The 24,819-nt window shown below is 43.4% G+C and overlaps 1 protein-coding gene across 7 annotated transcripts; it reads left to right on the top strand.

The window, feature by feature from the left end:
• The first annotated feature begins 1,966 nt into the window (after positions 1-1,966).
• On the top strand, positions 1,967-24,819 carry LOC110494964 (differentially expressed in FDCP 6 homolog). 7 transcript variants are annotated; one of them, XM_090205279.1, is made up of 12 exons: positions 1,967-2,200; positions 9,025-9,165; positions 9,269-9,451; positions 9,620-9,847; positions 9,987-10,133; positions 10,391-10,499; positions 10,651-10,838; positions 11,121-11,192; positions 12,764-12,930; positions 23,021-23,219; positions 23,735-23,791; positions 23,991-24,819. In XM_090205279.1, the coding sequence occupies exons 1-12, from the start codon at positions 2,105-2,107 to the stop codon at positions 24,177-24,179; spliced, it is 1,776 nt and encodes a 591-aa protein (XP_090061405.1). In that variant the 5' UTR covers positions 1,967-2,104; the 3' UTR covers positions 24,180-24,819. The 7 variants fall into 7 exon arrangements, with proteins under 7 accessions (XP_090061405.1, XP_036804097.2, XP_036804099.2 ...); XM_036948202.2 differs by having other exon boundaries at positions 1,968-2,200; positions 11,085-11,192; XM_036948204.2 differs by having other exon boundaries at positions 1,968-2,200; positions 11,085-11,192; positions 23,735-23,822.

Below are 24,819 nucleotides of genomic sequence, written 5' to 3'. Positions count from 1 at the left end.
GTTTAGTACAGTACAGTTTCCATTGAATTTAATGAAATAACCAGGAAACGTTTGTATTTTTATTATGAGAAGCACATTTAATAATGATATTTATTCATTCATAATAATTGCTGTTTAAGCGTGGTCATTCCGTTCCTGGTTAGACAGGGGTAAGGTTGCTCTACTGGCGTTTTTATCATACATGATTGAGGCCTTTGTTATTCATCTGTTTTCAGCTATTAGCAGATTATTTTATTTCCCTAGAGATTAATGTTATGGGTTTCCTAGTCCGTTAGAGGTGGCAGGTAGTATGAGGGATTTCGATTGTCTTCCTCTTCTCACTCACCCAAACCTTCCATCTCACCCATCCCTGGTTGGGGAGAGATGTGGGTGTTGCTCCTCAACGTCGGCTATGCCTTTGATTAATGAAATCCCCTCATAAATCCTTTCTAATCCACTGACTCGACAGACACACACACACACACACAGTAGTTCTGACTTCTGCTTCTTTTCAGAAACCAGAGGACAATCAGAATAGTAGAAAAGTCCTGCAGTAACAACATGAGATAATCAAGCCAACTGTTGACATGAAGGAAGAGAATGAAGGCGATGGTAGTGGTCTCAATCCATTGTGGTATTCTGTTTGCTGGAGTAATTTCATCGGCAGGTGAGTTTATTGATGGTGGTCAGGTTCTAACAGGCATAATATCTGATTATTTGCATCCAGGAGTGTTATATATGTAAACAAACTGTTTTGAGGTCGGGCACTGATGTGGGGAATTAGGCCTGGCTCGCAGTCGGCGTTCCAAATCATCCCAAAGGTATTCAATGGGGTTGAGGTCAGGGCTCTGTGCAGGCCAGTCAAGTTATTCCACACTGATCTTGACAAACCATCTCTGTATGGACCTCGCTTTGTGCATGGGGGCATTGTCATACTAAAAGAGGAAAGGGCCTTCTCCAAACTGTTGCCACAAAATTGGAAGCACAGAATCGTCTGGAATGTCATTGGATGCTGTGGCGTTAAGATCTCCCTTCACTGGAACTAAGGGGCCTATCATGAACCATGAAAAACAGCCCCAGACCATTATTCCTCTTCCACCAAACTTTACAGATGGCACTATGAATTGGAGCAGGTAGTGTTCACCTGGTACCCGCCAAACCCAGATGAATCCGTCTGACTTCCAGATGGTGAAGCGTTTCCACTGCTCCTGAGTCCAATGGCGGCGAGGTTTACACCACTCCAGCCGACGCTTGGCATTGCGCATGGTGATCTTAGGCTGCTCTGCCATAGAAACCCATTTCATGAAGCTCCCAACAAACAGTTATTGTGCTGACGTTGCTTCCAGAGGCACTTTGGAACTCGGTTGTGAGTGTTGCAACGATTTTTACATGCTTCAGCACTCGGTGGTCCCGTTCTGTGAGCTTGTGTGACCTACCACTTTGCAGCTGAGCCGTTTTGGCTGTTATACGTTTCCACTTCACAATAACAGCACTTACAGTTGACCAGGGAAGCTCTAGCAGGGCATAAATTTGACGAACTGACTTGTCGGAAAGCTGGCATCCTACGACAGTGCCACAGTGAGAGTCACTGAGCTCTTCAGAATGGCCATTTTACTGCCAATGTTTGTCTATGGAGATTGCATGGCTGTGTGCTTGATTTGATACAACTGTCAGCAACGGGTGTAGCTGAAATAGCCAAATCCACTCATTTGAAGGGGTGTCCACACACTTTATATATGTATAATGTAGAACAGTAAACAAGTGTTTTTGCGTCATACCTGTGGTATATTGTCTGATATATACACGGCTGAAATTCTGTTTCAATCAATCAGCATCATGGGAGTAACATCGTACAACCATGAGGCAATCCATGACCAAAAGTCCTTGATTTATAATTCCAAATATTCCCCACACTGTGGCAATTGGTGACCCATAAGGTTTTCCCATTTGCTACAGATAGGTGGTATCAGTGAGCTTCAGGGCAGCCATTTAGCAAAGAGCAGGATGTGGGGGTTTACTGAGACACACACAGGTCTGTGTGCTACACACACACACACACACACAAACACACACAAACACACACACAGCAATGCAATAAAATAAGCAGAGCTGAGCGGAGGCAGTCATGGAGTTGCGAGCTGAACTGCTAAAGTCCATCTGGTATGCTTTCACTTCTCTGGATGTGGAGAAGAGCGGGAAGGTGTCCAAATCCCAGCTAAAGGTGAGAGGTCAGGGGTCAAGTAAGGGTTCAGCATAGGGGTCAAAGAGCTGGGAGGATTGCAAGGATTTGCTTCAGTGTGTCTCTCTGCCTTTCCAATGTGTTGGTTTGTGTGTTATTGACATTTTTACCCTTAATTATTTGTTTGTTATCTTTTCCTTGTTTGAGGAAAATTATGTTTTTTATATCACTGTTATCAACACACAAAAAAAACGTTTTATTTATTGATCTAGTTAGGTCAACCGAATTAGATGAGACACTATTTTCAAGGTCTAATCTCTTTCCTGTTAGCTAAATGTTTTCTTTCACTTCCCACTGAGAAAAAACTGGTTGAATCAACATTGTTTCCACTTCATTTCAACCGAAACATTAAATGTGATGATGTGGAGTCAACCTGTTTACGTCATTTTGTATTTATTTTTTCTTTACAAAAAAATCTAAATCCAATGACATGGTGGAATGTTTGGTTGATTTCACATTGAATTCATGTTAGTTGACAACTCAACCAAATGTAAATCAAAACTAGACGTTGAACTGACACTTGTGCCCAGTGGGTTGGTGTGTTTGTGTGTGATCTTTCCTGTAGCATGAGCTTCACAGCACTGATTGATTTCTTACACAATGTTATTGCTTGATCAAACCCCTTGTGTTGACATTTGATTCCCTTTTTTCTTTTACCTTTGTCCTCCCTCCCCAAATCTAGAATAACAAACACATGACTCTAACTGGGCTAATTCCTGGGATTATGTATGGGCCAGACTACCGCTGGAATGGAGAGGCAGTAATCAGTAATCTGCCATGGTGATAGGCCTATCTCTATGTTCAGAGGCAGACCCTCTCTGAGCCCCATCATGCATCTGGGTGGCTGGTGGTATGTTATTGCTCTGGTGTTTGGGTGTATTGGTGGCTGCTGAATTGTCGTGTGTTATGGGTCTGTGATGCTGTGTTGTGTTGCGTTGTGTGTGAGATCAGCCATTGTGACATGTTTAATCCCAGTCACACCTAGGAGCTCGGACTCTAAATCCCAGCTGTTGCTATGACGATGTTGTCAAAGAGGCCCTGTGTCTGCCTACTTCCATCTTTCTGCTGTCGAGTCTCTTCCTCTGTCTGTCTCTCTATCGCTTATCTTACTGTCTCCCTGTCTCTTTCTGTATCCCCACTGGGCACAGATGTCTATTGGGGTGGCAGGGTAGCCTAGTGGTTAGAGCGTTGGACTAGTAATTGGAAGGTTGCAAGTTCAAACCCCTGAGCTGACAAGGTACAAATCTGTTGTTCTACCCCTGAACAGGCAGTTAACCCACTAGGCTGTCATTGAAAATAAGAATTTGTTCTTAACTTAACTGACTTGCCTAAAGGTAAAATTGGTTCAACATAATTTCATTAAAATGATGTGGAAACAATGTTGATTCAACCAGTGGGTCTCCTTGTCTTTCTCTTGCTCTCCCTTTCTCCCCACCCCTCTCTCTCATAACCTGTACATACTGTTGATGAGTTGTACTGTACTTGTAGGTCCCCAGTAACGGTCAGATCGCAATTTACGTGGGGGGGTCCTAAATAGTTCAGGGTTGTCAAACCTTTTGCTTTGGGGAGGGTTGTGTGTTTTTTGGGGGGAACAGGGGAGGATAGTGTTTTCCTTGGTTTAGATTAGATTTTTTGCAGGTTTTACTATATAATTTCTTCCATCCTAGCCACATTTCCTCATCTTCTGGCATGCACTTCCTCTATATCATGGTGTTTTGGTACTTCCCTAATGCACTACACTTTTCCGTATGCTAACTTATACTATACCACAGGTCAGTATAGTCTACCAGTCTAACGGTCTATCCTGCCCATAATGCACCATTCGTAGTGACAATAGTTGTAGGTGGATCGTTTGTCCAGATCTGCAATAGGCTAACTAGCGATCACACCGCACATAAATGCATTCAAATTTGTATACATTAAGAAAGAGCAGCGAAGACATGAGACACACAACTCAAAAATCTCCCCTATCGATCTTGTTTAGGGACAATAAAATGATACTACCTAGACTAGTTTACAACACCACAATGCAATGAATAATTGCATTACTGTTTTCAAGTGAGTACAACATTCCAGCCTGGTTTAGTCTGCAGTGAAAACGTAATTTAAATAACAGCTCAAAAGCCCTGTAATTTGAATGTTTCACTCCATTTGGATCAGTTGTGTGACTCTCCACTGTTTAGAAGGTCTAGAAAGGCACAGTAGCTGACCAGTCTGGCTGCATTTCTGATACTGATTGCAGATCATTCTCCCAAGATGTCCTTTATAATAATGTGGCCACATACTCTCCCGGCAGGCCCAGTTATTCAGGAAAGCCAAACACAAGCTCTGCCTCTTCTCCAATCTAAACGACTATACTTCGCACACCTAGAACATAACGCTTCAATGAGGCATAAATATTTATTGTTGAACTTTTTAAACGATTTGCCTTTTATATGCGGCAAAGTAGCCTACATGTTTGATACAAAGAAAAATCACCACATCATGGGAAAGCATGCAGTTTATACAGTGTGGTGAAAGTGCACATGAGCTCGATGCTCCTTTCAATAAATATCAAGGGTCTTATTCTGGTGACATGATCATCAATGCTTGGCTGCCATTTGACAAATAATAATTCTTGCACTTTTGTACATAATTCTCTCATTATGTAGCAGGCTATACCTGCACTGTATCTGCAAGCTGTTGGCCAGAGCGCCCCTGCCAATACAATACCAGAGTGCCCCTGCCAATACAATACCAGAGTGCCCCTGCCAATACAATACCAGAGTGCACCTGCCAATACAATACCAGAGTGCACCTGCCAATACAATACCAGAGCGCACCTGTTACGGCTTTCTTGAAAGAGAGTCGGACCAAAATGCAGCGTGGTAATTTAGATTCATCTTTAATAATGATGAAAAACGAACAATACAAAAACATGAAACGTAACACCAAAGCCTAACAGCCTATACTGGTGCAAAACCAACACAGAGACAGGAACAATCACCCACAAAACACTCAAAGAATATGGCTGCCTAAATATGGTTCCCAATCAGAGACAACGATAAACACCTGCCTCTGATTGAGAACCACTCTAGAAAGCCATAGACTATGCTAGATAACCCTACTAAGCCACAAACCCAATACCTAACAAAACCCCAGGACAAAACACGCCACATACAAAAACCCATGTCACACCCTGGCCTGACCAAAATAATAAAGAAAACACGAAATACTAAGACCAGGGTGTGACAGAACCCCCCCCCCCCCAAGGTGCGGACTCCCGACCGCACAACTAAACCCATAGGGGAGGGTCCGGGTGGGCGTCTGTTCACGGTGGCGGCTCCGGCTCGGGATGTGGACCCCACTCCAACCAAGTCTTAGTCCCCTTGTAATGAGTCCTTTGATTGGTGACCCTCGCCGCCGACCTTGGCCTAATGCCCCTCACCAAGGACCCCACTGGACTGAGGGGAAGCTCGGCACTGAGGGGAAGCTCGGCACTGAGGGGAAGCTCGGCACTGAGGGGAAGCTCGGGCAGGTAGTTGGATCTGGCAGATCCTGGCTGGCTGGTGGTCCTGGCAGATCCTGGCTGACTGGCGGTTCCGGCAGATCCTGGCTGAATGGCAGATCTGGAAGATTCTGGCAGACTGGCGGCTCTGGCTGAATGGCGGATCTGGAAGATTCTGGCAGACTGGCGGCTCTGGCTGAATGGCGGATCTGGAAGATTCTGGCAGACTGCCGGCTCTGGCTGAATGGCGGATCTGGAAGATTCTGGCAGACTGGCGGCTCTGGCTGAATGGCGGATCTGGAAGATTCTGGCAGACTGGCGGCTCTGGCTGGTCTATGCAGACTGGCAGCTCTGGCTGCTCCATGCAGACTGACAGCTCCATGCAGACTGGAAGCTCTGGCAGATCCATGCAGACTGGCAGCTCCATGCAGACTGGAAGCTCTGGCAGCTCCATGCAGACTGGCAGCTCCATGCAGACTGGCAGCTCTGGCTGCTCCATGCAGACTGGCAGCTCTGGCTGCTCCATGCAGACTGGCAGCTCTGGCTGCTCCATGCAGACTGGCAGCTCTGGCTGCTCCATGCAGACTGGCAGCTCTGGCTGCTCCATGCAGACTGGCAGCTCCTTGCAGACTGGCAGCTCTGAACAGGCGGGAGACTCCGGCAGTGCTGTAGAGGACGAAGGCTCTGGCAGCGCTAGATTGGCAGGAGACTCCGGCAGCGCTGTAGAGGAGGAAGGCTCTGGCAGCGCTGGACAGGCGAGGCGCACTGTAGGCCTGATGCGTGGTGCTGGCACTGGTGGTACTGGGCCGAGAACACGCACAGGAAGCCTGGTGCGGGGAGCTGCCACCGGAGGGCTGGTGTGTGGAGGTGGCACAGGATGGACCGGACCGTGAAGGTGTACTGGAGATCTTGAGAGCAGGGCTGGCACAGGACGTGCAAGGCTAGGGAGGTGCACAGGAGGCCTGGTGCGTGAGGCTGGCATAATCTTCACCAGCCAACTAACACGCACCTCAGGACGAATATGGAGCACTGACCCAGGTGTCATCAAATCCCCAACACGCTCCGTCGGGCAAATTCCGTACCTAAAAGCACCAACTCAGCAACTCCCTCATAACTCTCTCCTCCAATTTCCCCATTAAGTCCTTCAGTCTCTGCTTCGCTCACCTCCAACACCAGCTCTGGTTCTGGTCTCCTCCTTGGCTCCTCACGATAAACAGGGGGAGTTGGCTCAGGTCTGACTCCTGACTCTGCCACACTCTCCCTGAGCCCCCCCAAGACATTTTTGGGGCTGACTCTCGGGCTTCCTTCTGCGCCGCCGTGCTTGTTTCTCCAACTCCATTCTCCTATACCCCTCTTCGCACTGCTCTAGCGAATCCCAGGCGGGCTCCGGCACTCTCCCTGGGTCGACCGCCCACCTGTCTATTTCCTCCCAAGTCGTGTACTCCAGACTTCGTAGCTCCTGCTGCCGCTGCCTGTCACCACGCCGCTTGGTCCTGTTGTGTTGGGTGATTCTGTTACGGCTTTCTTCATCTTTAATAATGATGAAAAACAAACAATACAAAAACAAGAACCGTAACACGAAAACCTAACAGCCTATACTGGTGCAAAACAGAGACAGGAACAATCACCCACGAAACACTCAAAGAATATGGCTGCCTAAATATGGTTCCCAATCAGAGACAACGATAAACTCCTGCCTCTGATTGAGAACCACTCTAGACAGCCATAGACTATGCTAGATAACCCTACTAAGCCACAAACCCAATACCTAACAAAACCCCAGGACAAAACACACCACATACAAAAACCCATGTCACACCCTGGCCTGACCAAAATTATAAAGAAAACACGAAATACTAAGACCAGGGCGTGACAGCACCTGCCAATACAATACCAGAGGGCACCTGCCAATACAATACCAGAGGGCACCTGCCAATACAATACCAGAGCGTACCTGCCAATACAATACCAGAGCGGGCACATTCACTATACCTACGCATCAATTTTTGTGACAAAACTATCCGTATGCAATGGACAACACAACTCTGACGGGAAAATGCTCCAGGGTCTCCCTTAGTTGGTAATTGCCGGCATTTGGTGAATTAAAAAAATGAAATGCCAATGAATAAAATTGTAGCAGTCCAAATTTACATAGCCTACACCCTGAATTCGCACTTCAGCGCCATTCTCTCACGCCTTGCGGTACAGTACAGTACATTTTAATTCAGTAGAGTAGAGTACAGTATGGTACAGTCACGTTTTATCAGTAATCAAAGCCGGTCCGGACCAAACCAAATCTATGTTTAGGCCTAAGACGTCTATGTTTAGGCCTAGTATAGAGAAGAGTGTAATTGCAGACCGCAATTAGTGGCGTTTTCTGATATTGGCATTTCTTGATGTCGAATAACACCCATTGATGCTCGCCATTGGTCCATGGCCATTTCGTTCGCGTCCGGGACAACAGTTGTTGACAATTGTGTCATTGTAGGTAAACCTAACCCTACACCTTTTCCTAACCTTAACCTCATTCACCTAACCTGCCATGTTAATTATCCTAACCTGCCACATTAGTTTTCCTAACCTGTTATGTAAACAAATCATCTGTGTCGAGAAACCATCAGTCTCTTGGCACCGGAACTGACCAATGGCAGGTATCAACGGACTGACCAATGGCAGGCACCAATGGCAGGCACCAATGGGAGTTGTACGTGTTGTCTCATAACCTATACACTGTGTTGGTGAGTTGTACGTGTTGTCTCATAACCTATACACTGTGTTAATGAGTTGTACGTGTTGTCTCATAACCTATACACTGTGTTAATGAGTTGTAGGTGTTGTCTCATAACCTATACACTGTGTTGATGAGTTGTACGTGTTGTCTCATAACCTATACACTGTGTTGATGAGTTGTAGGTGTTGTCTCATAACCTATACACTGTGTTGGAGTTGTAAGTGTTGTCTCATAACCTTTACACTGTGTTGGAGTTGTAGGTGTTGTCTCATAATCTATACACTGTGTTGATGAGTTGTACGTGTTGTCTCATAACCTATACACTGTGTTGATGAGTTGTACGTGTTGTCTCGTAACCTATACACTGTGTTGATGAGTTGTAGATGTTGTCTCATAACCTATACACTGTGCTGATGAGTTATAGGTGTTGTCTCCTAACCTATACACTGTGTTGAAGAGTTGTAGGTGTTGTCTCCTAACCTATACACTGTGTTGATGAGTTATAGGTGTTGTCTCATAACCTATACACTGTGTTGAAGAGTTGTAGGTGTTGTCTCCTAACCTATACACTGTGTTGATGAGTTGTAGGTGTTGTCTCATAACCTATACACTGCGCTGAACATCCCACACGACCCTGTGGCTCTAGAGGACCACTTCAGCGATGATGATGATGGGCCGGTGTCCAACCAAGGGTACATGCCCTACCTCAACAAATTCATACTGGACAAGGTACTGTATACACACGCTGACACACACACATACACACACACACACACACACACACACACACACACACACACACACACTTGGCATCCTTCATTTCTGACCTCAGGTGGTTGAGGGCACGTTTGCTAAGGAGAACGTAGACGAGTTCTGCTGGACTCTCTGTGCCAAAAAGAACTACCGGCCTAAAAATGGCGTGGACGTTCTGCCTGATAAAGATGCCTTCCATCTTTGGTGCCTTTTCAACTTCCTGTCTGAAGACAATTATCCACTGGTCCTGGTCCCAGAGGAGGTGAGTTCTCAGCCCTGGGCGGTACTCCAAAATCATTTGCCTCCTTTCTTCCCTCTTTTCATGAAAATGCCTTACAATAATGTCAAAGGGAGATTTGGGTGAAACTTCAGTCTCAAGTTAGGATTTGTACCATGATGTGCTCTATTCATTCCCTATGGTAACTCGCAGGTGGAATATCTCCTGAAGAAGATCTGCATAGCCATGAGTGTGGAGTTGAGCTGTGTGGACATGGAAGACTTCATCTCCCAGGAGGCTGTGCAGCAGAGCGGCATCACAGTGTGGGCCTTCCTGGACTTTGTCAACACCGGGAGGCTGACCAGAGGGATGGTGAAGGACTCCGTTACGATGGCGATAGACGAGGTCTACCAGGAGATAGTGGGCAATATCATAAAACAGGTGCTTTTAAACATAAAGAGAATATATAGACATGTTAGTGTTAATATGCATGTAATATAAATGTAATCCACGTGTAATATGGCATTTATATAATTAGGCATGTGTAACTTTGTGTGGCCGTATGTATCTGTCCTTATAGGGGTATTTGTGGAAGAAGGGCCACTTGCGGAGGAACTGGAATGAGCGCTGGTTCTCTCTCCAGCCCAGCACTCTGCATTACTATGTCAGTGAGGACCGCAAGGAGTGTAAAGGCTGCATCGAGCTGAGCCACAACTGCTGTGTGGAGGTACACAACACTGGGTTAGGGGTTATGTAGAATGGAAGAAGGTAGTACCGGGGGTAGGCCTACACTAAATCCTCTGGCATAGGGTGCCAATGTGGACAGAGCTGGGGTGAGGGATTTGTTCAGAGAAGACTTCGATAGGGTAACATACTTGAATGAATATGAACCACCCCATTATTTTGATCAATACAAAATGTCGTGTGCGGATGATGCTGTTTGTTATGGTGGTTATGTTCTCACCACTGTGGTTGCGTTGACAGGTGCTGCCAGAGAAGGAGGGGAAGAGGTGTATGTTCTGTGTGAAGACGCTCACTAAGACCTACGAGATGAGCGCCCCCGACACCAAGCAGAGACAGGAGTGGACCACAGGTCAGAGATCATACAGTACAGTACACACTGGGCTTTTAAAGCCTGGAGAATATAGCCATTTCACACCCTGATGAAGGCAAAAGCCACAATGCGTCATCTGGCTTGATTTATGATGATGCTTCAGGCTACTTACTGTATGTTGTCACTGCAGCGATCCAGACAGCCATCCGTCTGTGTGTGGAGGGGAAGAAGTCCCTGCATAAGGACCTGAAGCTGCGACGCAGGGAGCAAAGGGAGGAGAGGGAGAGGAGACACACCGCCAAGGAGGAGGAGCTCCAAAGTCTGCGCCTTCTCCAGTGGGAGAGGGAGAGCAAGTTGGCTGAGCTGGAGCTACTACAGGTGTGTGTGGCTGAGAGAGAAATACAGAGAGACAGCGAGACAGAGAGAGAGAGAGACAGACAGAGAGACAGAGAGAGAGAGAGAGAGAGAGAGATAGAGAGCGACAGAGACAGAGACAGAGACAGAGACAGAGACAGAGACAGAGAGGCGGAGAGAGAGATGACTACAATGAAAACTGAACTTTGAATAGCAATGTGATAATAGCCTCACAATCACTGTTGTTATATTTGTATAATCTGTGTGCAGGATGCACAAAAGCAGGCCCATACAGCTCTGCTGCAGGAGGAGCAGAAGAGGATACAACATGTGGAGCTGCAGAGAACCCTGCAGGAGCAGCTACAGCAGGCTGAGGAGGTGAGAGGGATAGAGAGGAAGAGTTTAGCGGGGAATTGAGGAGGAGGTGAGCTGATCAGGGTAAGGAAAGAAGGTGGATGTAAGAGGAAGGATAATTATAATTTTTACTAGGATCCCCATTAGATGATGCTATAATGTCAGCTAATCTTCCTGGGGTCCAACACAGAAAGACAATTCCACGGTAACAGAGTGATGCTGAGACTCAGATTTTTCCCTTAAAAATGTGTGCCAAACAAAAAACCATGATTGCTAAGTTAAACAAACCCTAAAATGCTATGCACAAGGACTATATTTATCAACGTCCACAGAAAATCTTACAAAAATACATGTACTTGAAGAACAGTGCAGTTGCATAGTTTCGTAACAGAATGACAGTTTGTGCTGTTGGTGCTGTCATTCTTCACCAAACTTAGTTATTTTATTGTTTTCTTGAAGGCGGATTTAGTTTTTACCAGAGAAATGTGATTTGGTAAAGAATACCATGTAGTGATGGCTCCGTATTACTGTATATTTGGGGATATTTATCCCTGGTCTGGGGGTTATCAATTGTCCTGAACTAGCCTGTCTGGTTTGGTGGTTATGTTTGTTCCTAGTATACACCAATTGGTCAGAAATAAACGTTGGTTTGTTTAGAAATATCACATTCCTAAAGAAAATCAAAAGACTGGATAATAATTTGTGTTCAACGGGAAGCCATGAGAGATGATGGCGCAATCGGTTGACATTCATACAGGTAGGTCGATGAAGAGCTAATCTTGCAGCCTTTTGGAGTTGGAGATTTTTAAGATATTTTTTTGCTGCAGATGACAATATGACTGGACAGTACTATAGGTCTGACAGAACCTCAGAACATTTATTGTTATAGCAATGCCTTTACCCATTTTAATTACAATCTTGTCTATATGTTCAGACCACGACAGAGCTGCGTCCAATGTGACACTTTTTAACTTGTTCCGCAGACAACCCATCCATTGACAAATCACAAATACAATAAATGTTGTTTTAGAAATATTCAACACCAATTTCTGAATGTTAACCCCCTAAGACACCATTCTTAGTTCTTTGCTCAATACATCTGTTAGTTCATTATATGCTGATGCAGTGCTATACATTGTAGAGTCATCAGCATACATAACCACTCTTGCTTTATTCATTCCTGATGGTAAATCATTAGTCAAGATAGAGTAGAGTAGAGGGCCTAGGCAACTGCCTTGAGGAACACCACAGTGTAAATCTTTACAGTGCAAAAAGCTACCATTAAATACAACTTTTTGCCTTCCCCTGGAAAGGTAGCTTTCCATCCAGGATAAAGCGTCAGAAATAAAACCATAACATAACTTTACCTAGCAACATTTTATGATCAATTACATCAAAAGCAGCACTAAAGTCTAACAGCACTGCACCCACTAGAGGAGAGGAGGCGGGGAGAAGGATAGCAAGAAGGAACTCAAGGAAGGAAAGTTGAGGAGGAGGAAGGTATGAGGGGTGAGACAATGAGGAGAAGGACCCAACTCTATAGATCTTTACGGGTCTAATTGTGGCTTTGTCCTGGTGTGTTTGTTGTGGGCCAGGCGCGGGCCAGCATTCAGGCAGAGATGGCCCTCAAGGATGTAGAGACGGAGCGTCAGAGGAGGAGAATAAGGGAGCTGGAGGTGATGCAGCTCCACCTGGAGGAGGCCCTGCATCAAGAGATGAGAGCTAGACAAGACGAGGAGGTCTACTTCCTCGCACAGGCCAGGTAACACACACACACATACATGTATATGCAGCATACACACACACACACACACACACACACACACACACACACACACACACACACACACACACACACGTACATTATATACAGTGCCTTCAGAATTAATCACACCCATTTACTTTTTCTATATTTTGTTCTGCTACAGTCTGAATTTAAAATTGATTCAATTTAGATTTTGTGTCACTGGCTTACACAAAATACCCCATAATGTCAAAAGTGGAATTATGTTTTTATAAACTTTTACAAATGAATTCAAAATGAAAAGCTGAAATGTCTTGAGTTAAAAAGTAGTCAACTCCTTTGTTATTGTAAGCATAAATAAGTTCCGGAGTAAGAAGTCACATAACATGTTGCAAGGGACAGAGTGAAAAAATCCCAATACTGATTAAAGAAATTACTGAAGTTGATATTCAGCCATCGTCAATGGTAGAGGATGTCGACTTCAATGGGCCCCTAAACATTAGGCACGTCTAGAAACAAGAATGGACTGCATTGCCCCTTAGCGGTCATATCTGAATTGTGAATTCACGTAATTGTATGATTTTTTGTTATCATTTCAATGCTAAATGTCAGTTTTAAACGTAAATACTTTTCTTTCATTTGTCACATCCCTGCAATGATCCAAATCTCATTGATTCGTTCATCATATCAAACAAATCATACCGAATCATTCAAACTAAAATGTACAAACTAGATACAGTGCCTTCAAAGTATTCACACCCCTTGACTTTTTCAGCGTTTGATTGTTTTACAGCCTGAATTTTGACACAGGCCGACACACAATACCACATAATGTCTGGAATTATATATTTAGAAATTTGGGGAAATGAATAAAACTATTTCACCATGCTTTGCAATAAGGACTAAAGTAAAATTGAAAAATAATGTATGTCTTGAATACAAAATGTGGACACTCATCCTTGTGCAGTCTCTGTCACAAGGAAACAAACAATAGAGCATATTTTCTGGTACTGTCCTCCAGTGGCTTGCTTTTGGAGTCCGGTCTAGGAATGGTTGTCATGTCATAAATTCAGGGTTCAGCTGGACCCTATTATTAGGAGATCTGAAAAACCACGAACAGTCAATGGGAAATATCATTATACTCTTAGGTGAAGTATTTATTTTTATGGCGATATCGGTAGAAATGTTTCAAATAGGGAGGTTCAAGAACCTCAAGACATCAAAGTAAAATGGAGGGATGTATTGCGAAAGGAAATAGCAAAAAGGCCTTATACTGGGAAATATGGGTTCATCTGTGGACATCGGAGGGTTGGAGTTAAAATCCGAATTAATGGTGGATTGGCCGCTTTGGATGAAAATACAGCTCTTGCAGCGAGGAAATGAGGAATATACTGTATGAATTTGTATTTATTAGCGATCCCCATTAGCTGCTGCCAAGGTAGCAGCTACTATTCCTGGGATCCAAACACATTAAGGCACTTACATTACATATCAAACAAAAGATAAAACAGAACATCATAAAACATTATTACACCACTACATACAGTGCCTTCGGGAAGTATTCAGACCCCTTGACATTTTCCACATTTTGTTACATTATAGCCTTATTCTAAATATATATAAAAAATGATCCTCAGCAATCGACACCTTATACACCATAATGACAAAGCGAAAACAGTTTTTTTGAAATTTTAGCAAATGTAAAAAATAAAAATAAATACCTTATTTACATAAGTATTCAGACCTTTTTGCTATGAAACTTGAAATTGAGCTCAGGTGCATCCTGTTTCCATTGATCACCCTTGAGATGTTTCTACAACTTGATTGGAGTCCACTTGTGGTAACTTCAATTTATTGGACATGATTTGGAAAGGCACACACCCGTCTATATAAGTTCCCACAGTTGATAGAGCATGTCAGATTAAAAACCATAAGGTTGAAGGAATTGTCCGTAGAGTTCTGAGACAGGATAAAAGGATGTTTTTCCTCGCTGTGAAGGTAAGGATGTTGTAAAGCCTCCTTTTACCCACAGAAGTAACATGCCTACTAGGGAGACCTAACAGTAAAGAAACTGGGTCCAATTCTAGATCAACCCCTAGGATCTTTTCAATTTCTTGCAGAACACCAGACCAGTATCTTTGTATTTTGGTACATGACCATAAACAATGTGTTAGGGTGCCTGTATCAGTTTTGCATTTAAGACACTGAGGGGAAGAGGAAGTGGGGCTAAAAGTGGGGCTAAAAGCATGTCTGCGATTTGGGGATATATGCAATCTGTGTATTATTCTTAATTGGATTGCTCTAGTACGATTACATATGGATATTGTTTTTGCATATCTCCAAATGTCCTCCCACATCTCTTCGTCAATAGTAACAGACAATTCTTTCTCCCACACTTGTTTCACCCTCTGTCTATTGACAGCAGAAAAGGACCTTAAAGCATCATAAAACAGACTTACAGACATTTTCCTTTGTGGGAAAAAAAGCATTCTTTCAATGACAGACACATCAGGTTACCAATTAAGGTGGTGCTCTTCAGAATATAATGTCTTACTTGTAGGAAGTGGAAAAAGTCCTGCTTTGGGAGTCGATATTTCTCGACCATCTGTTCAAATGACAATAAAATCTTATCAGCAAATAAGTTATTTAGCCTGTGTATGCCCTTATTAAGCCAAAAGTTAAAGCCAGCATCCAGCAATCCTGGACTGAAATCTGGGTTGTTAAGAATTGGGGTAAGAGCAGAGGTTAGTTTGGACCTTCCCAGGAAGCGTTGAACTGACCTCCATACTTTGAGTGTGTTAAGTGTAACGGGATTATTGCAGTGATCTTCTACAGACTTAAAACTTCTGAAAAATAAGAGATCCTGTAAGGGGTATTTTGAAAGAGAAGTCTCAATGTCTAACCAAATAGAGGAGTCATCATTTGTGATCCAGCCAGAAATATAACAAAGGTGGGCACACCATTGATAGAACCTGATATTGGGCAGGTCCAAGCCGCCCATAGAACTTGGCAGCTGCAATATTGCCATCTTAAATCTTGGCTTGCGTTTACTCCATATAAGGAACTTAGCCATCCATTGACATCCTTTATTACCTTACTGGAGAGTAATACTGGGATCATTTGGATTGGGTAAAGTAGTCTAGGTAAAATGTTCATTTTCAAGAGGGATATTCTACCCAACCAAGAAATCGGGAGAGAGTTCCAGCGCTCCAGATCCTGTCTTATTGTATCAAACAAGGAAACAAAATTGTCTTTGTACATTTGCTGGAATTTAGGAGTTACAAATATACCCAGATACATGAAACCTGAGGGAGACAATTTAAAAGGGAAGGGGGGAGAAGTATTAGGTACAGAGTGTAGGCTACCAAGTGTCATAGCCTCTGACTTAGTTAGGTTAATCTTGTAGCCTGAGAATTCGCTGAATAATTCAATAATATTAATAAGAGATGCAATTGAAGTCTCGGGACTAGAGATGAATATCAGGACATCTTCAGCATACAAGCTTATTTTATGGTGAACATCACCAATGAGCAGCCCCTGTATAGCAGGCGTTACCCTGATGGCCTCGGCCAGTGGTTCCATAACGAGTGCAAAGAGGAGAGGGGATAAAGGACAGCCCTGTCTGGTACCTCTGTGTATAGAGAAGCTATTTGACCGTAGCCCATTAGTAAGGACAGCAGCCTGAGGATCATCATATAAAACTTTCACCCATTTTATAAAGTTGTCCCCTAGACCAAATTTATTTAGAGCAAATAATAGGTAAGACCACTCCACACGATCAAATGCTTTCTCAGCATCTAGGGAGCGCACAAGACCATCCATAGCACTTTGTTGGTAGGCTTGAATTACGTTAAGAAGCCGCCTGACATTGTTGCATTACTTACTTAATGGAGCCAGTTTGGTCTCCTTTCACAATTAATGGCAGTGAGTCCTCTAATCTTGTGGCTAGAATTTTAGAAAGTAATTTTCTATCCACATTCAGAAGGGAAATTGGTCTGTACAAAGAACAAGACTCTGGACATTTTCCCCTTTTGAGAATAAGTGAAATGTTGGCTTCTCTCAGCGTTTGAGGGAGCTGGTCATTTGAAAATGAGTGGTTAAACATATCACGCAATGGCTCAAGAATCAGGCCATGGAACTCTTTATAGAACTCACTACAAAACCCGTCTGGTCCTGGGGCCTTACCATTTTGCAGATTCTTAATTGCGAACATTATCTCTTCATTGGTAATAGGAGCAATAAGGAGAGACCTCTGTTCTTCGGAGATAGTAGGGAGCTCAATCTTACAAAATAAGTTCTCCATTAATTTGGGTGCATCCTTTGGCAGTTCTGAGACATAAAGGTTTGTATACATTTTCTTAAATGAGTCACTATCAATTTATTTTCATATAAATGATTACCATCAGAATCAGTAATAGTAGCAATTGACTGAGAGTCAGCTCTCTTTTTAGCTAGGTATGCCAAGTACTTTCCTGGCTTATCGCCATGTTCATATAGCTTTTGCCTGACAAATCTCATTTTCTTTTCAGCGTCCTGTGTTAGGAGAGAGACTAACGTTGATCTAATGATTGATATTTCCCTTAATAGGGCAGGAGTGGGAGTTTTAATGTAGTCCTTCTCTTTAGTTCCTAATTCACCCTCTAACATTTTTTGCTTTTCACGCTTTTTCCGTCTCTTAGTAGCTGTGTATGACATAATCAGACCCCTGGCATACGCTTTACAGGTCTCCCAAAGGAGCGAGGGGTTATCTGTTGATTGAGAGTTAATAGAGAAAAATGCTTTAAACTCTGTAATAAAATATGATGTGAATGTACGGTCTTTAAGAATGGTTGTGTTCAACCTCCAATGTTTTGACCGATTGAATGCCCCGTTGAGTTTTATGTCCAGGATCACCTCAGCATGATCAGATATGACTATGCTTCCTATCCTAGTGGATAAAACAGACTGCAAAGACGTCCTGGACATAAAAAAATAATCTATTCTAGTCTGACATCCATGAGGTGCAGAGAAAGTGAACTCTCTGTTGGAGGGATGAAAAGCTCTCCAGACATCCGCATACCCCAGATCATCACAAATAGCTTTAAGTGACTTAGCTTGAGGAGAGAGTGAAGCTATACCGCTGGGAAACGTATCAATAAGGGGGTTCAACAAGCAGTTGAAATCTCCTCCAACCACTGCAGTGTCCGAGTTTAATTCTGAAAAGTCTAGAAATACCTTAGTAAGGAAATCAGGGGGGTGAGCAGGGGGGAAGTAAATATTCAGTATGGAAATGTTCTGCCCTTGTAAAGTACCATTAATTATAACAAAGCGACCAAATTAATCTTTCACACAATTCAAGACCTTAAGTTATTTTTCACCAGAATTGCTACACCTCTACTTCTGGATGTAAATGATGAGAAAAACACTTGTAATTTCAGGTGCTCCTTATCATCCAAATGAGTTTCTTGCAACAGGGCAAAATCAACATTTTCTTTTTTCAAAAAAGACAGTACCTTCTTCCTTTTAATGGGGTTATGGCTCCCTCTAATGTTCTATGTACATACACGCAGAGTCCGTTACCTGCCATTGTATCTTGACCATTCAATATCCAGATTGGATCCTACAGTAAAAGTGGGGTGGTACCTTTTTCCATGTGTTGAACTCTCCTCTATCTCACCGAGCATAAACAAACGATATGAACCCTGAACTCGAACTATACTAAACCCAAAAATTAAACATGTAAAGATCCAAAAGGGGGTTTTCCCACAAGCTAACATGCAAGGGATTTCAACTCTCCAATGTAGACTCTTAAGTCCCTATTGCCGCTCAATAGCCTCATCCTTTATATGTATGAAAAATAAAATCAATAGAAGAAGATTGAGGCTCTTCCACCTAAAACCAAGCCTGGGCACCAATATGGATTCACACATATCTCAGCCTGAACTATAGTGGCTATTACTTTAGCAAGAAAAACAATAAAGATACGAATATTACTGAGCCGGAGTACGTGAGGACTCACACCACTGTTTCATGATCAGATTCAACCAAAAATAAACAAAGTTATCCAATGCTGCGGAGGTGCAGCTTAAAGTTATTTACCCGAGAGAGTCAATAAACGCAGCAGCCTCTTCAGGTGTGTAGAGCTTTTTAGGCGATCCATGTGGCCGGGTACAACAGTGCGTAGTCCATCTTCATTCTCCTGAGTCGAGCCTTCGCCTCATCAAACGCTTTGCGTCTTCGTACAACCGCAGAGAGACCTTTGGACTTTTACGTTGACTACCATCAGAGCCGATGTTTCTAGCCGCGTCCATGACGCGCTGCTTGTCGGTGAAGTTGTGGAACTTTATAACCACCGGCCGTGGGCGTTGGTTGGGACCGGGTATCGGTGCTTGGGAGCGATGGGCTCTGTCCAGCTTCACACGACCAGCCTTAGTGTTCATTTGTAGGTAGCCAGGCATCCATTCCTCAAATAATTTTACTGAACGTGTCCCTTCAGAATTTTCCGGGAGTCCCACAACACGAATATTGCATCTGCGTCCTTGATTATCCAAGTCGTCAATGTGCTCCGCCATTTCGCGCACCTGTTTCTCAAGTGCTTTTATCTTAGCGTCCATAGATGTAGTTGAAGTTTCCACTGCAGCAATTCTTCCTTCCGCCTCAACAACACGTTTCACAACACTCTGTAGTTCAGCTGAATAGCCTGCTATTGCTTCCAAGACCTTTTCTTATCTTAACATCAATCACTTTAGTAATGTTATCAGTCATCTTTTGAATCACCAGGTCCATTGTGCCTGGATCCGCAATGGTGTTAGCTTCGCTAACGTTAGCTAGCTCCTCATGCACATCCACAGGGGTGGTGGTTTTGGTCGACTTCTTAGTAGTTCTGTTGGGCATGTTGTCGGAGATTTTTGCAAAATAGTCGTCAAGACTCATTATAGGATAACTTATTTAGCCAATTCTACCACTTTTACAAGCTAGGAGATTCATGTAAAAATATACATTTACGAGTGCCACGGGAGCTCGCTGAAACACAGTGTTCTCTCTACGGCGCCATTTTGTCCCCCCCGCCTCCATCATTCTTAAATGGAATACATTTTGAAGCACCAAGACTCTTCCTAGAGCTGGCCGCCAGGCCAAACTGATCAATCAGGGGAGAAGGGCCTTGGTCAGGGAGGTGACCAAGATCCTGATGGTCACTCTAACAGAGCTCTAGAGTTCCTCTGTGGAGATGGGAGAAACTTAGAGAAGGACAACCATCTCTGTAGCGCTCCACCAATCAGGTCTTTATGGTAGATTGGCCAGACAGAAGCCACTTCTCAGTTAAAGGTACATGACAGTCGCTTGGAGTTTGCCAAATGGCACCTTAAGACTCTCAGACCATAAGAAACAAGATTCTCTGGTCTGATGAAACCAAGATTGAACTCATTGGCCTGACAGCCAAGCGTTACATCTGGAGGAAACCTGGCACCATCCCTACGATGAAGTATGGTGGTGGCAGCATCATGCTGTGGGGATGTTTTTCAGTGGCAGGGACTGGGAGACTAGTCAGGATTGAGGGAAAGATGAACGGAACAAAGTACAGAGAGATCCTTGATGAAAACCTGTTCCATAGCGCTCAGGCCCTCAGACTGTGGAAGGTTCACCTTCCAACAGGACAACGACCCAAGCACACAGCCAAGACAATGCAGGAATGGCTTTGGGACAAGTCTCTGAATGTCCTTGAGTGGCCCAGCAAGAGCCTGAACTTGAACTCAATAAAACATCTCTGGAGAGACCTGAAAATAGCTGTGCAGCAACCCTCCCCATCCAACCTGACAGAGCTTGAGAAGATCTGCAGAGAAGAATGGGAGAAAATCCCCAAATACAGGTGTGCGAAGCTTGTAGCGTCATGCCCAAGAAGATTCAATGCTGTAATCGCTGCCAAAGGTGCTTCAACAAAGTACTGAGTAAAGGGTTTGAATACTTACGTAAATATGATATTTACCTTTTTATAAAACCTGTTTTTGCTTTGTCATTATGGCGTATTGTATGTAGATTTATGAGGGTGGAAAAACAATTGAATCAACTTTAGAATAAGACTAAGATAACAAAATGTGGAAAAAGTCAAGTGGTCTGAATGCTTTTCGAAGGCAGTGTATCTACAATACAAAATGTATAACACCATCATACAACAATATGACAATGTACTTGTGTGTAGAGCGCTTGTGAGCGTGTGCGTGTGTCTCTTCACAGTCCCTGTTGTTCCATAAGGTGTATTTTTTTACCATTTAAAAAAAAATCTGATTCTACTGCTTGCATCAATTACCTGATATGGAATAGAGTTCCATATAGTCATGGTTCTATATAGTACTGTGCGCCTCCCATAGTCTGTTCTTCACTTGGAGATTGTGAAGAGACCTCTGGTGACATGTCTTGTGGGGTATGCATGGGTGTTCGAGCTGTGTGCCAGTAGTTTAAACAAACAGCTGGGTACATTCAGCTTGTCAACATTTTTTACAAAAACAACTTTTGATTAAATCAATCTCTCTTCCACTTTGAGCCATGAGAGATTAACATACATATCCTTCATGTTAGCTCCTCCCTGTACTTTTAAGGGCCAGCCATGCTGCCCTGTTCTGAGCCTTTTGTAATTTTCCTAAGTCCCTTTTTGCGGCACCTGACCACACTACTGAACGGTAGTCCAGGTGTGATCAAACTAGGGCCTGTAAAACCTTCCTTTATTATGGAGAGACTTCTCCCCATCTTAGCTACTGTTGTATCAATAAGTTTTGACCATGACAGTTTGCAATCCAGAGTTGCTCCAAGCAGTTTAATCACCTCAACTTGCTCAATTTCCACATGATTCCTTCCAAGATGTAGTTGAGATTTAGGGTTTAGTAAATTATTTGTCCCAAATACAATGCTTTTATATATTTTTTATATTTAGGACTAACTTATTCCTTGCCACCCTTTCTGGAACTAACTGTGATCTTTGTTAAGCGTTGCAGTCATTTCAGTCCATGTAGTAGCTGACGTGTAAAAGTGTTGAGTCATCCACAAACATAGACACACTTACACATCATTAGTAAAGATTGAAAAAAGATGGGCCTAAACAGCTGCCCTGGGGAATGCCAATACAAATAAAATAAATAAATAAGGAGGAGTAGAAATTATGCAAACAATTAATTTTATAGAACCCAAAACCTATCTGCACTATTAAATCTTATCCTGTCACGTCCTGACCATAGAGAGTCCTTATTTTCTATGGTAGAGTAGGTCAGGGCGTGACTGCGGGGTTAGTCTAGTTTATTATTTATATGTGGGGTTCTAGGTTTGTTTTTCTATGTTGGTGATTGTGTATGATTCCCAATTAGAGGCAGCTGGTAATCGTTGTCTCTAATTGGGGATCATATTTAAGTAGAATTTTTCCCACCTGTGTTTATGGGATATTGTTTTGAGTTAGTGCACGTAGCATCTCTGTAGTCACCGTTCATTGTTAGTTTATTGGTAATTTGTTTTTGTCTTTGCTAAGTTTTACTTTATTCATTAAATTATGTGGAACTCAACATCTGCTGCGCCTTGGTCCGATATTTATTCCAGTGAACGTGACATATCTGCAATATATTAAAGCTTATATTAACCTGAAGTGATTTGGCTGTACTTCTGTTTAGCCAAATGCATGGTACCCTCAGTCAAGCGAGTGCACACACATACATATGATGCTGTTGTCCTCCACAGATCACAACAGTTTTTGTTAGTAGACGTGTTTACTCTCAGAGAGACGCCAACGATTTCCTGTCATCTCTGTGCGGTACTTGTGGTTTGTCTACTTACTCAGGAACGGAACATCTTAGGGCGTAATGTCTTTTCATGTTTACTTTTTCCATAACCCTGCTCTCTGATTGGTCCTTCCATTATGACATTGTCATAACTCTGCTCTTTGATTTGTCCCTTCATTATGACATTGTCACAACTGTCACAAAAAGAAGCTTTAGAATGCACAATAAGTTAGGGCATTCCTATTCTGTAACTGTAACATTATTGCCATAGGTCCAGCCCATTATTTTTAGAGCTCCAACAAGGGTCAGTGTGCTACTGTGACTTAGAACCCTGCGTGGTGGTGGCTCTCCTTCTCTCTCTTCATCCCAAGGCTGCTGGTAGAGGAGGAGGAGAAGATGAAGGCCCTGCTGGCCCTCCAGGAGGAACAGGAGCAGTACATCCTGAAGACCCAGAGAGAGAAGCAGGAGCTCAGGCAAGAGATGGTAACCAAGTCCCAGGCTTTGGAGGAGGCCCAACACCAGCTGGAGAAAGTTCGGGCCAGCCGGCACAGAATGGACCAGGACATTGCAGTGAGTGCAACAAAATCAGTATCGAACCCAGATCTTCTGCTAAATGTATAGTATATCAGGGAACCACTGTCCAGACAACTACAGCTACTCGACAGCTACTCATCAAGCAATCATAGTCCGCTTAACCACCTCTGCTGCACACACATATCTGTGTGAACGTGCATATGTGTGGGTGTTGAATGTACCGAAACAAGCCACAGGACGGAAAGACAAGGTTCATGGTGTCTTAGAGGTCAGTGTAGATAGTTATGCTGTACTTTCCCCCACTCAGGTCCCATGAAGTCTATTTAGTAATTGCTGTATGTGTGTCAGTGTGGACCCTGTATTTTATATCATGCTCCTTCTTATCTGAGAGTAATAAACATCTCAAAAGGAAGCACAGTGGCCTCTGGATCCTGTATAAACTACAGAAATGTATTCTCTAACTGCCCTCTCTCATTCTCTTCTCCTTCTCTCCCTTTCTCATTCGCTTCCCCTCCATCTCTCACTCCGTCCCTCTCCATGGTCTCACTCAGGCTGCTCAAAGGAAGCTGCGACATGCCAGCACCAGCGTCAAACACTGGAACATCCAGGTGAACAGACTGACACATCCTTAATGGACCGGTAGGTGAGATTAATGGTGAGGGAAGTGTTCTAGTGCGTAAAGCTACGTTTGAACAGGTGCCTGTGTGAACCTCCTTGTCCTTGTCCTCCATGCATTTTGTTTCTCTTTATTTCTCTTTCTCTACTCTCTCGCTCTCTCAAATTATTTCTTCCCCCTCCTTCTCCCAGAGAGAAGACCCTCTCTTGGAAGCTCAGGGATCCCAGTTGTGTCTGTGCCCTCCCTACGAGACCCGGGCCTACGCCTGTACCATCAGAGGAACGAAAGAGAGAAGGAGAAGTGAGGAGAGAGTGAACATCGGTGGAAGAGAGGAGATGTGTCTGTATCAAGCCTCCAATGAGGACATGGACTGTGCCTGAGGCCTAAGATCCCCAAGCTAAGAATGTTAATGTAAATACATACCGCTGGGGTTGTACTAGGGAGGCAGGTAGCCTAGCAGTTAAAAGCGTTGGGCCAGAAACCGAAAGGTTGCTGGTACAAATCCCCAGACTGACTAGGTAAGAAATCTGCTGATGTGCCCTTGAGTAAGATACTCTGCATAAGAGTGTCAGCTATATGATTAAAATCAAAATGTACAATCAGATCATTTGATATCACTTTCTGTTTACTTAAAGGATGTGTTTTTTGCGTGACGGATATCTTTATGTTCTGTGAGTGTTTTCCCCTTTCTTTTCTCTCTTTCCCTGACCTTAGAGAATTATTATGATGGTAGGAATATTAGCAAAATAATGCTAATAATGCTTGGTGCCTTAATGGGAGGAGAGTTTTCAAATTTAAACCATCAATATGTTTATTCTGTTTTAATTGTAATTATAAACAAAAACTCTGCAACTGGACAAAACTTAGCAGTTGTCAATCAATTGATACGTTTTATGTTTATAATTAAACAAACTGAGTCTAAATAACTCCACAGGACAACTTGGATGACGACGCTATTTTATATCTTCTCCTGAACTGGCGGAAGAGTTTGAAATGGAAATAAACGCTTTACGATTGTTA

The sequence above is a fragment of the Oncorhynchus mykiss genome, chromosome 17 (genome assembly GCF_057628025.1).
Source record: "Oncorhynchus mykiss isolate SJ-2025 chromosome 17, ASM5762802v1, whole genome shotgun sequence".
Taxonomy (NCBI): domain Eukaryota; kingdom Metazoa; phylum Chordata; class Actinopteri; order Salmoniformes; family Salmonidae; genus Oncorhynchus; species Oncorhynchus mykiss.
Note: the sequence above shows the minus strand (reverse complement) of the source record. Positions and strands in the feature narration are given on the sequence as shown.